The 12,694-nt window shown below is 37.9% G+C and overlaps 1 protein-coding gene across 1 annotated transcript in view; it reads right to left on the bottom strand.

Annotated features, from left to right (window-relative positions):
* Nucleotides 1-7,311, bottom strand: part of MND1 (meiotic nuclear divisions 1) — a gene marked incomplete at both ends in the record, with an annotated part of 77,462 nt that extends 70,151 nt beyond the window's left edge. The window contains 3 exons of the mRNA XM_082653987.1: nt 1,607-1,664; nt 5,028-5,093; nt 7,294-7,311. Of these exons, the coding sequence (XP_082510113.1) occupies nt 1,607-1,664; nt 5,028-5,093; nt 7,294-7,311 (142 nt within the window). The remainder of the gene's footprint in view (nt 1-1,606; nt 1,665-5,027; nt 5,094-7,293) is intronic.
* Between the last annotated feature and the right edge of the window lie 5,383 nt (nt 7,312-12,694).

The following is a 12,694-nucleotide window of genomic DNA, read 5'->3' as shown; positions in this document are numbered from 1 at the left end:
GAGATTTGGAAAAAAGTTTACAGCAGGGGGAGAGGAAGGGGTGAATAGGTGGAGAAGCGCAGAGGATTCTTGGGGCAGTGAAAATATGGTGTATGATACCATAATGACACCGTCATGATGGATCCATGTCATTACACATTTTTGTCCAAACCCATAGAATGTACAACACTAAGAGTGAATACTAATGTAAATTATGGACTTAGTGTGATTATGATGTGTCCATGCAGGTTTGTCAACTGTAACAAATGTACGATGGTAAATGATGTTGATAATAGGGGAAGTTATGCATGTGTGGGGGCAGGAAGTATAGGAGAAATACTGTGCCCTCCTCTCAATTTTGCTGTGAAACTAAAAATACTCAAAAAATAAGTCTTAGAAAAAATTTATGGATGGCATGTTAATTACACATTAATTTTAGCAGCAAAATTTGGTAACAACCTAGATGGTCAACAATAGCTAATGGGCTAAGCAAATTATGGCACAGTGGGTGGCCAGAGAATGAAACATTAGGAGATGCACAGGTTGTAAATCATTTTTTTTAAAGCAAATGACATAGGAAAGTGTAGATGATATGATGGTATATGGAAAAATACACGAACACAAAACTGTATATGCAGCATGGTTCCCTCTCAGAGAAATGGACAGATACATACAAACACAGATAAACAGAACCTAAGAATAAGATATCAAAATACACCAAAATGTTAACAGTGGTGATCTCAGAATAGAGGGATTATGAACAACCTTTATTTTTATTATATTCTTTATAATTTCCAAATCTGTTAAAATAACATGTATAGCTTATATAATCAGAAAGTAAGGTTTAAAAATATATATATCATATGTAGTGACCCCTCAAAAGATAACCTCCAGAACCTGTGAATGTGACCTTATTTTGGAAAAGTTCTATAGAGAGGTAATTAAGGACCTCATGATAAAATCATCCTGGATTTAGGGTGGGTCCCAAATCCAATGACACGTGTCCTTATAAGACACAGAAGAGGAGAAAAAAAAAAATGGGAAGGCCATGTGAAGGCAGAGGCAGAGATTAGAATGATGTGTCTATAAACCAAGCACTGTGGGCAGCCACCAGAAGCTAGGAGAGAAGCATAACATGGATTCTCCCTCAGAGCTTCCAGAAGGAACCAACCCTGCCAACACCTTGATTTTAGACTTCTGGCCTCCAGACTATCAGAAAATAAATTTCTACTGTGTTAAGTAGAAATTAAGTTTATGGTAATTTGTTACAGCAGCTGTAGAAAACTAATACACTATGTAAATCACATTTAACAAATACCAGAACATACATGAAGAAGTTTTTACTTCTTCTGAAGTAAATTATACCCATAAATAAATAAATGTGTATAATTGTGTGTATGTATACGTATGTGTGTGCGCACACAGGCATGCATGCATATTCCACTGTAGTTTCCCTACAGCAGATACTTCAAACACAAGAATCATGGTCATGGCCCAGAAACATTACATTGGGACTTTTATAGACATTATTCATCTCTAGAAATTTATGTTTCCATGAAGTGAAAGACTGTTGCAGGAAAGGTGATGGGTATTTACCAAAACATTCTGGCACAATTTTGATACTTACTAATGCCTTTTTCTTTGGGAGCAATCTTCTCCATGTCTTTTAATTGAAATACATCTTTCTGTTTAAAAGAGTTGAAAGATGAAAAACATGCATTTATTTTCTACTATATATTTATATTTACCATAATTATGTTTATAAAATATTGTACTAAAAAACCATGACTGGAAGTGAATAGTGCAATAGAATCGAGAATTTTAGAGCTAGAAGAAACTGTAATTATCTTGTTCAATACCTTCAACAGAACCTAAAATGGACAGATTTTGCATGAACATACAATTCTTTAAAGTAACTGGAGGGCAGAATGCAAAAAACATCTTCCCAATGAAGTATAAAATCTAGTTATGATGAATCATTTGTTAACATGAGATAATCAGCTTCTCTGACACTTTGATTTGAAGAAAACACAAATAGTGCTTTGCTTAGCATATACCATACATCACAGATTAGCAGTTCTAACTAAAAGCAAAACAGACAGCTGTCAAGATTTATTTACATTTAAGGTTTCATGGAAGAGCCACACCTAAGTAAGAAAAACATACAATTTACGGCTGTCTATCAATCATTCACCCGTACATGCTGCATGTCCACCACATGCAAAGCAAAACATTATGGGAAGATATACACAGAGAATATTTAATCTTATGGTTGGAAAAAACTCTATGCCGAATACTCCTTTCTTCTTGTAATAAGCTGTGGTTGAACTGGTAAAAAGAACTTGGATAATAAAAGTGAAATATTTGAAAAGACTGAAGTATTCAGTAATTAGAACAGAATTATTGTGATTAGTGTTATGGAAATCTGGGATCTATTTCTTCCAACATAAACTTGAAAAGGTAACTTCAATAGGATGGAAATTAGACATCATAAAAATTTAAAACTTCTGCTCATCCAAGTGCACTGTTAAGAAACTGAAAAGACTGACTGGAAGACAATATTCACAAAACATACCAGACAAAAGACCAGTAGCCCAGATATACAACCCCCTGCAAAAAAGATGAACTGATAGATGGATAAAGGAATGGACAGATGAATATATATATATATATATATATATATATATATATATGATAAAGCAAGTAGAGTATAAAATGTTAACGGTAGAATCTAAGCTGGGCATATAGGTATTCACAGTGAAATTCTTTCCTCTTTAATAATAAAATGTTGAAAAAAGTAACTTCACCTCAGTACACTTAAGATTTAGTAAATTAAGGAAAATACTAAGTCATTGGTCCTAGAGTGTGAAATAAATTTTTGCACATCTGGGAATAAACTATTAAAAGAGAATTCTGTAGGGTCTCAGAGAACATGTAGTAAATTACTAACTTCAGGCCTCTAATGCGTTTAAAAAAACCCAATTAATCAAACCTATTTGCAAATACCTTAGGAAAAAGAACATGAACTCATTGAGACATCTGCCTAGATGTGGTTATCAAGGAAAAGCCCCAGACATACTGGCTGCCCCCGTGGGGTTGCTATGTAAATAAATGCGCTTGCAAAGAACTAGCCTCAGAACTAAAGTGTGGTCATTTAAGTGGACAGAGAAAATGGTCTCAAGTAAATATTGGTTCTCCCCTACATTAAACAGAGATAATAAAGGAGAGATGAACACAATGGTTCTAGCTCTCAAAAACAAAAAACTATGTGTAAAGATACCATGGAAGACACACAGTTATAAAGTTAGATAACTTTTAATTAAGCACTTATGACCTGAGCATTATAATGTTTTACACAGATTATTTCATTCAATCCTCATACCAACTTTGTGAACTAGGTACAATTATTATTAGCCTTTTTAATAGATGAAGAAACTGAGACTTAGGTCAAGTAACTTGCTTAACGTCACAAAGCTATCAGGTAATACAGACTTCAGATACAAGTTCACTATCTTTGAGCTGTACTGTGGCCATGTTCTTCCTAAGTGTAACAGGCAAAGAATTAGTAACTTCAAATAAATCTATGTATGTATTCATATGAATTGATACATATAGGAATATATGAACTGAAATCAATCAATTAATACAATTAATTCCTATCTTTTCCTAAAAACTCATTAACTATTGAACTTCTTTAACCTCTAATACTCATTATAGTCATGGTGCCTTAGTCATTAGTGTCTTAATGTCATTGAGAGCAGTGTTGAAAAAATTTTAATCAAAAACAGCCAACAATATCATAAAGAACAAATTAACTCCCCTCACCACTCTCCCCAGCTTTCCACTGCCTGCTAGGAATTAAATCTACTTTTCTTGCTCTAAGACCATAGGAAAAATATTTCAACTCAGCAGAATAAGTAGTCATAATCTTTACCTACAAACGTAATCAATTTATCGTCCTAATCATATCATCATTATTAATATGATACTCTGTTCTGAATTGCCAATGACTTTTAGTAAGTCATTGTATGTAAGGAAGACTAGTAAGATTTCACTTAAAGGGCAAACAGTTAAAAAAAAAAAGTGCCCACAATATTTCACTTGTTTCACTGAGAATCTGCATTATCAAAATGAAAATGTCAAGTATTATCATTACTTATTAATTTTACATTCTATTTTGCCATTTTCCCCACCTTCTTCATATTGATGTTTGTAAATAATGAAAATAGCCAGTAGGTTGGGGCCAAACCAGACTTTGAAGGTTCTGTCAAGAGGTAAGACGTTAAGAAGTTAATATTTTTGTAGGTCAAAAGTTTGGATTTTAACCTGGAAGCAAGAAAAGCCATTGTACAGAAAACAGGCTCTAGAGCCACGTGACTGAGTTTGAATCCTGGTTCTGCCACTTAGGAGCAGAAACTTCAAACGTATTTCCTGTTAGTGGCAGGCACGAATAACTGGAATAAATTAAGGAGGCTATGTACCGTCACATGTGTGTTATACCATATGCAGGCTTATAAATGTAAAGAGGCTGTATTTAGCACTATCTCTATAATCAGATGATCCCCCCTGGGTTTTTATCCTAGTACTATCACTTCTTGTTTTGAGATCCAGGGCTGGTATCTTAGGCTGTGTCTCAGATGTCCAGATCTGTAGAATGAGGATCTCAGAGGGTTAAAAAGGATAAGATCAGATAACTACACCAAGTGCTTAGAATAGTGAATGGCGCCTAGGAAGCACTCAGTAGATGTGAGCTATTATCATTATTATTTTCAGGTAAAAGGGGACACAATCAAATATATGCTTCAGAAAGTTAATTATGGTGCCAGAGTATAGGGCAGTCTGGATAGAAGAGACTCTACAAACCCTGGGATAGGATTCTTTCATGCTCCACAGCTCACAGGAACCACAAGTGTTTGTAGAATTTTATTCATTCTTTAGGAAATTGGTCACTATTGATTTCTAATAAAAAAATACAGTTAACACTGGATGACATAAACTTAAGGAGAAAATTACACAAAATACTAAAAATCTTAAGGAAAATGACTTACCGTCTCAAAAAATATTTCCATCATGCGGGTTCTCTTTTCCTCTGCACTTAGTCCTTTTTTCTTCGACTAAAGCACAAAAGTTAAAAAGTAAACAGTGCAATTAAAAAAAAACACAAAACAATGCTTTTTAAGACAACTTGGTTCAAAACATTGTCAGAAATAATGCATGGTCTCATCTGAGACCAAGAGGTTTAATAACTCTCAGAGCGAGGCCTCAAGATGGATTTTAACAACTCTACTACTTTATGCCAAGCCTTGTGGTAGGTGCTGCCAGTATAATAATAAGAACTGTGACTGAGACAGTGCCTGGCATTTTGTAGAAACTCAATATTTATCAAATGATCCAATAAGTCACTGTATTTACCTTCAAAAGACTTAATCTCTCAAGGAAAATAAATAGACATAACTACTTATAGTTAATGAACAGGTACATGTACAAATTGCTACCCAGGAAAGAATAAATTAATTCCACCCTGGAAAGGGAGGAGGGTTAGCTAGGAAGGCTAGAGATGAACAAGATTTTGGCAAGTTGAGAAATGGTGAGAAGGGTGTCCTGGACAGATCACACACAGGCACAGTGTTACAGAAGTACATGGAATGCTCCAGAAAGACAAACACTCAGGGATGATTATTATACAAGTGGAGTATGTAGATGGGAGTGGCAGATGAGACAATAAAGGTTGTCTGGGGCCAGATTATGGAAGGCTGACTGTCCAGCCAAAGAGAGCAGACTTTACTTCAGGCCACGAGGAGCTACTGAGCAATTTCTAAAGCAGGGAGTGACAAGATAAGAGTTAGGTGGCATTGTGGAGGGAAGGCTGGAGGAAGGAAAACCATGTCCAAGTAGAAAATGAAAGCCTACTTCAGGTTATTATTATCCTGTCACTACCCTTTAGCTAACTTGAAATTAAGATAATTAAGATGTAACCAAGGGACTTACCCGGTGGTCCAGTGGTAAAGAATCTGCCTCCTAATGCCAGGGATGCAGGTTCAATCCCTGGTCAGGGAACTAAGATCCCACATGCCGCGGGGCAACTAAGCCCACGCACCACAACTACTGAGCTCGCGTGCCTCAACGAGAGAGACTGCGTGCCGCAAACTACAGAGCCCACGTGCTCTGGAGCCTGCGTGCCACAACTAGAGAGAGAAAACCTGCAGGCCACAATGAAAAGCCCATGCACCGCAATGAAAAAGATCTCACGTGCCACAACAAAGACCCAACGCAGCCAAAAAGATAAAGAAAATAAACAATAAAATTAAATAAATATTTTTTAAAAGATATAACTGAAATGTATTTTAATAATAAATTTTACCATATATTTTATATAGGGTATATACCTAAAGCTAAAGTCTGAATTTTCAAAACGCCAAATTTCCTCAATGCAAATATTCACAGAAAATAACAAAAGAGAACGAGAACCATAATCTCTAGTACTCTCATGGAGGATTCCACACTAATGCTTCTGAAGTAATCTGCATCTTTCTTAAAAATTGCATGGGATTATAGAGGAACATAAATTGTTTCGTAAGAACTTTAAAATACTGTATACCACATAAAAAGCAGACATAAATAAACCAACAATAATAAACCTATCCAACCATAAACTCCATCAGAAACGAGAGCCTACACTAGACAAGGAAAGGAATTTGGAATTGCCGTTCTGAATGCATTCCAGAGTACATGGTCTAGAAACCCATTAACCCCTTTTCACAGCAAATCATCCAGTGTTCCTTGATGAGTTACACAGGTAAAATAAGTAGCCTCAAAGTTTATCTTTTTCTCTTTTCCCTCTGTCCACAATTTTAAATACTGCAGTTCCCCAGGGTTCTTTCTCTACTGATCCCCTCTCTCCTCACACCTGTTCTTTGATCTCACCTGCTTTCATGGTTTTAACAAACACCTATGCTGAGAACTCAAATCTTTACATCATTGGATTAAGTGGGCGCCTGAGCTCCAATCTCACGTACCTACCTGTCTGCTGAATAGACGTCAAACTCAGGAGGTCTAAACTGACCTCTCCTCTCCCACATCTACTCCCCAAACCTGCTGTTCTGGATCCTGAGTTCAGTTAGATTCCACCTTGTTACCCGAGCCAGAGGCCTGGCAGTCACCCTAGGTTCCTTCATCTCTCTTACTCCACATCCAACCAATCACCAAGTTCTGCCAATTTCAGGGCTTAACTGTTTCTCAAATCGATCCTGTCTGCTCCATCCCTACTACCTCTACCTTAGTAGAGGCCTTCATTATCTGTTCCCTACTACATACCTGCAGTCCGCTAACCATGCTTTGTCCCACCCTCCAGCCACATTCCACGCTGCCAAAAAGCAAACCTCTCCTTTGCCATGCCTATCCCTTACTTAAAACTCTTCAGTGGCTCTCAACCATCCAGAAGTATCCAATCACCCTAGAATGACATACAAGGCCTTCTGTCACCTGACCCCAACCTACCTCTCACAGGTACCACTCCCCACCTCAAATTTACCATAACAACATGAAGAACTAGGCAATTTAAGCTGTAATACAAAAACTACTTGTAATTCTCCACTTGCAGCATGCTCTTTCCCATTTCTGTGCCTTTTTAAAAATGTTGTTCTATCTAAAACACCTTCCTCTCATGCAAATCAAAACCACAATGAGGACTTCTCTGGTGACCCAGTGGTTAAGAATCTGCCTGCCAATGCAGGGGACACGGGTTCAAGCCCTGGTCCGGGAAGATCCCACATGCTGCGGAGCAACTAAGCCCGTGCGCCACAACTACTGAGCCTGTGCTCTACAGCCCGTGAGCCACAACTACTGAGCCCGCACTCCACAACTACTGAGCCCTCGAGCCACAACTAATGAAGCCCGCACGCCTAGAGCCCGTGCTCTGCAACAAGAGAAGCCACCACAATGAGAAGCCCGCGCACCGCAATGAAGAGTAGCCCCCGCTTGCTGCAACTAGAGAAAGCCCACGTGCAGCAACAGAGACCCAACGCAGCCAAAAAACAAAAAAAAAACCCCAAAAACAAATAAAACAAAACGAAACAAACAAACAAATAAACCACAGTGAGATATCACTTCACACCTGTCAGAATGGCCATCATCAAAAAGACCACAAATAACAAACTGGTGACAATGTGGAGAAAAGGAAACCCTCGTACATTTTGGTGGGAATGTAAATTGGTGCAGCCACTGTGGAAAACAATGTGGAGCTTTCTCAAAAAACTAAAAATAGAACCACCATATAACCCAGCAATTCCACTCCTTTGTGTATATATCCCAAAGAAACAAAAACACTAATTCAAAAAGATACATGCACCCCAGTGTTCATAGTAGCATTATTTACATTTGCCAAGATATGGTAGCAACCTAAGTGTCCATCAACAGATGAATGGATAAAGAAAATGTGGTATATGTATAATACACATATACATATGTACTTATATACATATGTACATACACACACACAATGGATTTTTATGACTCAGTCATAAAAAAGTGGCAACATGGATGGACTTGGAGGGCTAAGTGAAATAAGTCAGAGAAAGACAAACACTGTATGATATCACTTATATGTGGAATCTAAAAAATACAACAAACTAGTAATAAAACAAAAAGGAGCAGACTCACAGATATAGAGAACAAACTAGTGGTTACCAGTGGGGAGAAGGATGGGGGGAGGGGCAAAATAGGGGTGGGGGAGAAAAGTGTTATTATGGGATTATATGAAATCATATGTGTGAAACTTGAAAACTTTAAAGTACTATAGAATTTAAAGACTCTTTCATTCAATAAAACAAAGCAAAACAAAACAAAAAGAGTTCTTCAGAACATGAACTGCCTTTGCCTTCCCGGAGGCTAGTGCCAGGTTAGAAGAGCAGTTGTAAAGACCAGCCCTCAATTTCAGGACCATGTATCTAAGATTTGAGGCCATTCAGACTCCCAAATCCCACACCACCTCTCTGCACTCCCATAGATACATTTCAGGGTGAACTGATAATAAGGAAGTCTGTGATAACCAGATATTGCCTTACTTGGAGAGATAAACCAAAGGAATCTCAGTTCCATGAAACCATACACTATGAAGACACGGTCACTAAACCTAGGGTAGAGAGCTAGAGTTCAGTATGACGTTATTAGCCTCCCTTCACACTGGCTTCTGCAGTATCTGAATAAAGCAAGATATCCACACTCAGTTAGAAGGCCCATTCAGCTATTTCTCTAGTCCACTTGGTCTCAAACTGCCATATACAGAGATTAGAATCATCTCGGGAGCTTTTAAAACTACTGATGCCCAAGCACATCCCATAAGAAATGAATCAGAATCTCTGAAATGGGGCCCCTTGGCCTCATATTTTTAAAATCTTGAGGTGCTTTAATTGTGCCCCAGGATTGAAAACACTGTTTCTCTCAGCCCAGAATCTGAAGGCTAAGTTAGGGGCACTGTGGGGCAGTGAGAATCCCCTTAGGACTTTAGTCTGTGGCTGCACCAGTGGAAAATAGAGCCAAAGCTTTAGAAAAGGCTCCTAATATTTTGTTATTATAAACGGCTCCCTGAGAGACCCTGGACTCCGCAAGAATCTGCCACGCAGAGGCAGGCAATGAGGAGAATCTAATGTCCTGAAGGCACACTGTTTTAGGAAAGCTCTTATCATTCAGCTCAACAGCTTATTAAAGTCACTCAAGAAATATGGATGGAATCAGGAAGAAATAGAAAATATGAACAGACCAATCACAAGCACTGAAATTGAAACTGTGAATAAAAGTCTTCCAACAAACAAAAGCCCAGGACCAGATGGCTTCACAGGCGAATTCTTTCAAACATTTAGAGAAGAGCTAACACCTATCCTTCTCAAACTCTTCCAGAATATAGCAGAAGGAGGAACACTCCCAAACTCATTCTACAAGGCCACCATCACCCTGATACCAAAACCAGACAAGGATGTCACAAAGAAAGAAAACTACAGGCCAATATCACTGATGAATATAGATGCAAAAATCCTCAACAAAATACTAGCAAACAGAATCCAACAGCACATTAAAAGGATCATACACCATGATCAAGTGGGGTTTATTCCAGGAATGCAAGAATTGTTCAATATACACAAATCAATCAATGTGATACACCATATTAACAAGTTGAAGGAGAAAAACCATATGGTCATCTCAATAGATGCAGAGAAAGCTTTCGACAAAATTCAACACCCATTTATGATAAAAACCCTCCAGAAAGTAGGCATAGAGGGAACTTTCCTCAACATAATAAAGGCCATATATGACAAACCCACAGCCAACATCGTCCTCAATGGTGAAAAACTGAAAGCATTTCCACTAAGATCAGGAACAAGACAAGGTTGCCCACTCTCACCACTCTTATTCAACATAGTTTTGGAAGTTTTAGCCACAGCAATCAGAGAAGAAAAGGAAATAAAAGGAATCCAAATCGGAAAAGAAGAAGTAAAGCTGTCACCGTTTGCAGATAACATGATACTATACATAGAGAATCCTAAAGATGCTACCAGAGAACTACTAGAGCTAATCAATGAATTTGGTAAAGTAGCAGGATACAAAATTAATGCACAGAAATCTCTGGCATTCCTATACACTAATGATGAAAAATCTGAAAGTGAAATCAAGAACACACTCCCATTTACCACTGCAACAAAAAGAATAAAATGTCTAGGAATAAACCTACCTAAGGAGACAAAAGACCTGTATGCAGAAAATTATAAGACACTGATGAAAGAAATTAAAGATGATACAAATAGATGGAGAGATATACCATGTTCTTGGATTGGAAGAATCAACATTGTGAAAATGATTCTACTACCCAAAGCAATCTACAGATTCAATGCAATCCCTATCAAACTACCACTGGCATTTTTCACAGAACAAGAAAAAAAAAATTCACAATTTGTATGGAAACACAAAAGACCCCGAATAGCCAAAGCAATCTTGAGAACGAAAAACAGACCTGGAGGAAGCAGGCTCCCTGACTTCAGACTATACTACAAAGCTACAGTAATCAAGACAGTATGGTACTGGCACAAAAACAGAAAGATAGGTCAATGGAACAGGATAGAAAGCCCAGAGATAAACCCACGCACATATGGTCACCTTATCTTTGATAAAGGAGGCAGGAATGTACAGTGGAGAAAGGACAGCCTCTTCAATAAGTGGTGCTGGGAAAACTGGACAGGTACATGTAAAAGTATGAGATTAGATCACACCCTAACACCATACACAAAAATAAGCTCAAAATGGATTAAAGACCTAAATGTAAGGCCAGAAACTATCAAACTCTTAAAGGAAAACATAGGCAGAACACTATGACATAAATCACAGCAAGATCCTTTTTGACCCACCTCCTAGAGAAATGGAAATAAAAACAAAAATAAACAAATGGGACCTAATGAAACTTCCAAGCTTTTGCACAGCAAAGGAAACCATAAACAAGACCAAAAGACAACCCTCAGAATGGGAGAAAATATTTGCAAATGAAGCAACTGACAAAGGATTAATCTCCAAAATTTACAAGCAGCTCATGCAGCTAAATCACAAAAAAACGAACAACCCAATCCAAAAATGGGCAGAAGACCTAAATAGACATTTCTCCAAAGAGGATATACAGAGTGCCAACAAACACATGAAAGAATGCTCAACATCATTAATCATTAGAGAAATGCAAATCAAAACTACAATGAGATATCATCTCACACCAGTCAGAATGGCCATCATCAAAAAATCTAGAAACAATAAATGCTGGAGAAGGTGTGGAGAAAAGGGAACACTCTTGCACTGCTGGTGGGGATGTGAATTGGTACAGCCACTATGGAGAACAGTATGGAGGTTCCCTAAAAAACTACACATAAAACTACCATATGACCCAGCAATCCCACTACTGGGCACATACCCTGAGAAAACCATAATTCAAAAAGAGTCATGTACTAAAATGTTCATTGCAGCTCTATTTACAGCAGCCCGGAGATGGAAACAACCTAAGTATCCATCATCGGATGAATGGATAAAGAAGATGTGGCACATATATACAATAGAATATTACTCAGCCATAAAAAGAAACAAAACTGGGCTATTTGTAATGAGGTGGATAGACCTAGAGTCTGTCATACAGAGTGAAGTAAGTCAGAAAGAGAAAGACAAATACCGTATGCTAACACATATATATGGAATCTAAGAAAAAAAAATGTCATGAAGAACCTACGGGTAAGACAGGAATAAAGACACAGACCTACTAGAGAATGGACTTGAGGATATGGGGAGGGGGAAGGGTAAGCTGTGACAAAGTGAGAGAAAGGCATGGACATATATACACTACCAAACGTAAGGTAGATAGTGGGAAGAAGCCGCATAGCACAGGGAGAGCAGTTTGGTGCTTTGTGACCGTCTGGAGGGGTGGGATAGGGAGGGTGGGAGGGAGGGAGACGCAAGAGGGAAGACATATGGGAACATATGTATATGTATAACTGATTCACTTTGTTATAAAGCAGAAACTAACACACCATTGTAAAGCAATTATACTCCAATAAAAACATTAAAAAAAAAAAAGAAATATGGATGAGGTGTATCATCCGCTAACACTGATTTCAGGCTAACTTATTCATCAGTCTCCTTCACCACTACAAAGAGTTTTCATTACTAAACACCGTGGGAGAGTATCATGGCCTTT

The sequence above is a fragment of the Grampus griseus genome (assembly GCF_964374135.1).
Source record: "Grampus griseus genome assembly, chromosome: 4".
Classification (NCBI taxonomy): domain Eukaryota; kingdom Metazoa; phylum Chordata; class Mammalia; order Artiodactyla; family Delphinidae; genus Grampus; species Grampus griseus.
The sequence above is the reverse complement of the archived record's forward strand: the minus strand, read 5'-3'. Positions and strand labels throughout refer to the sequence as shown.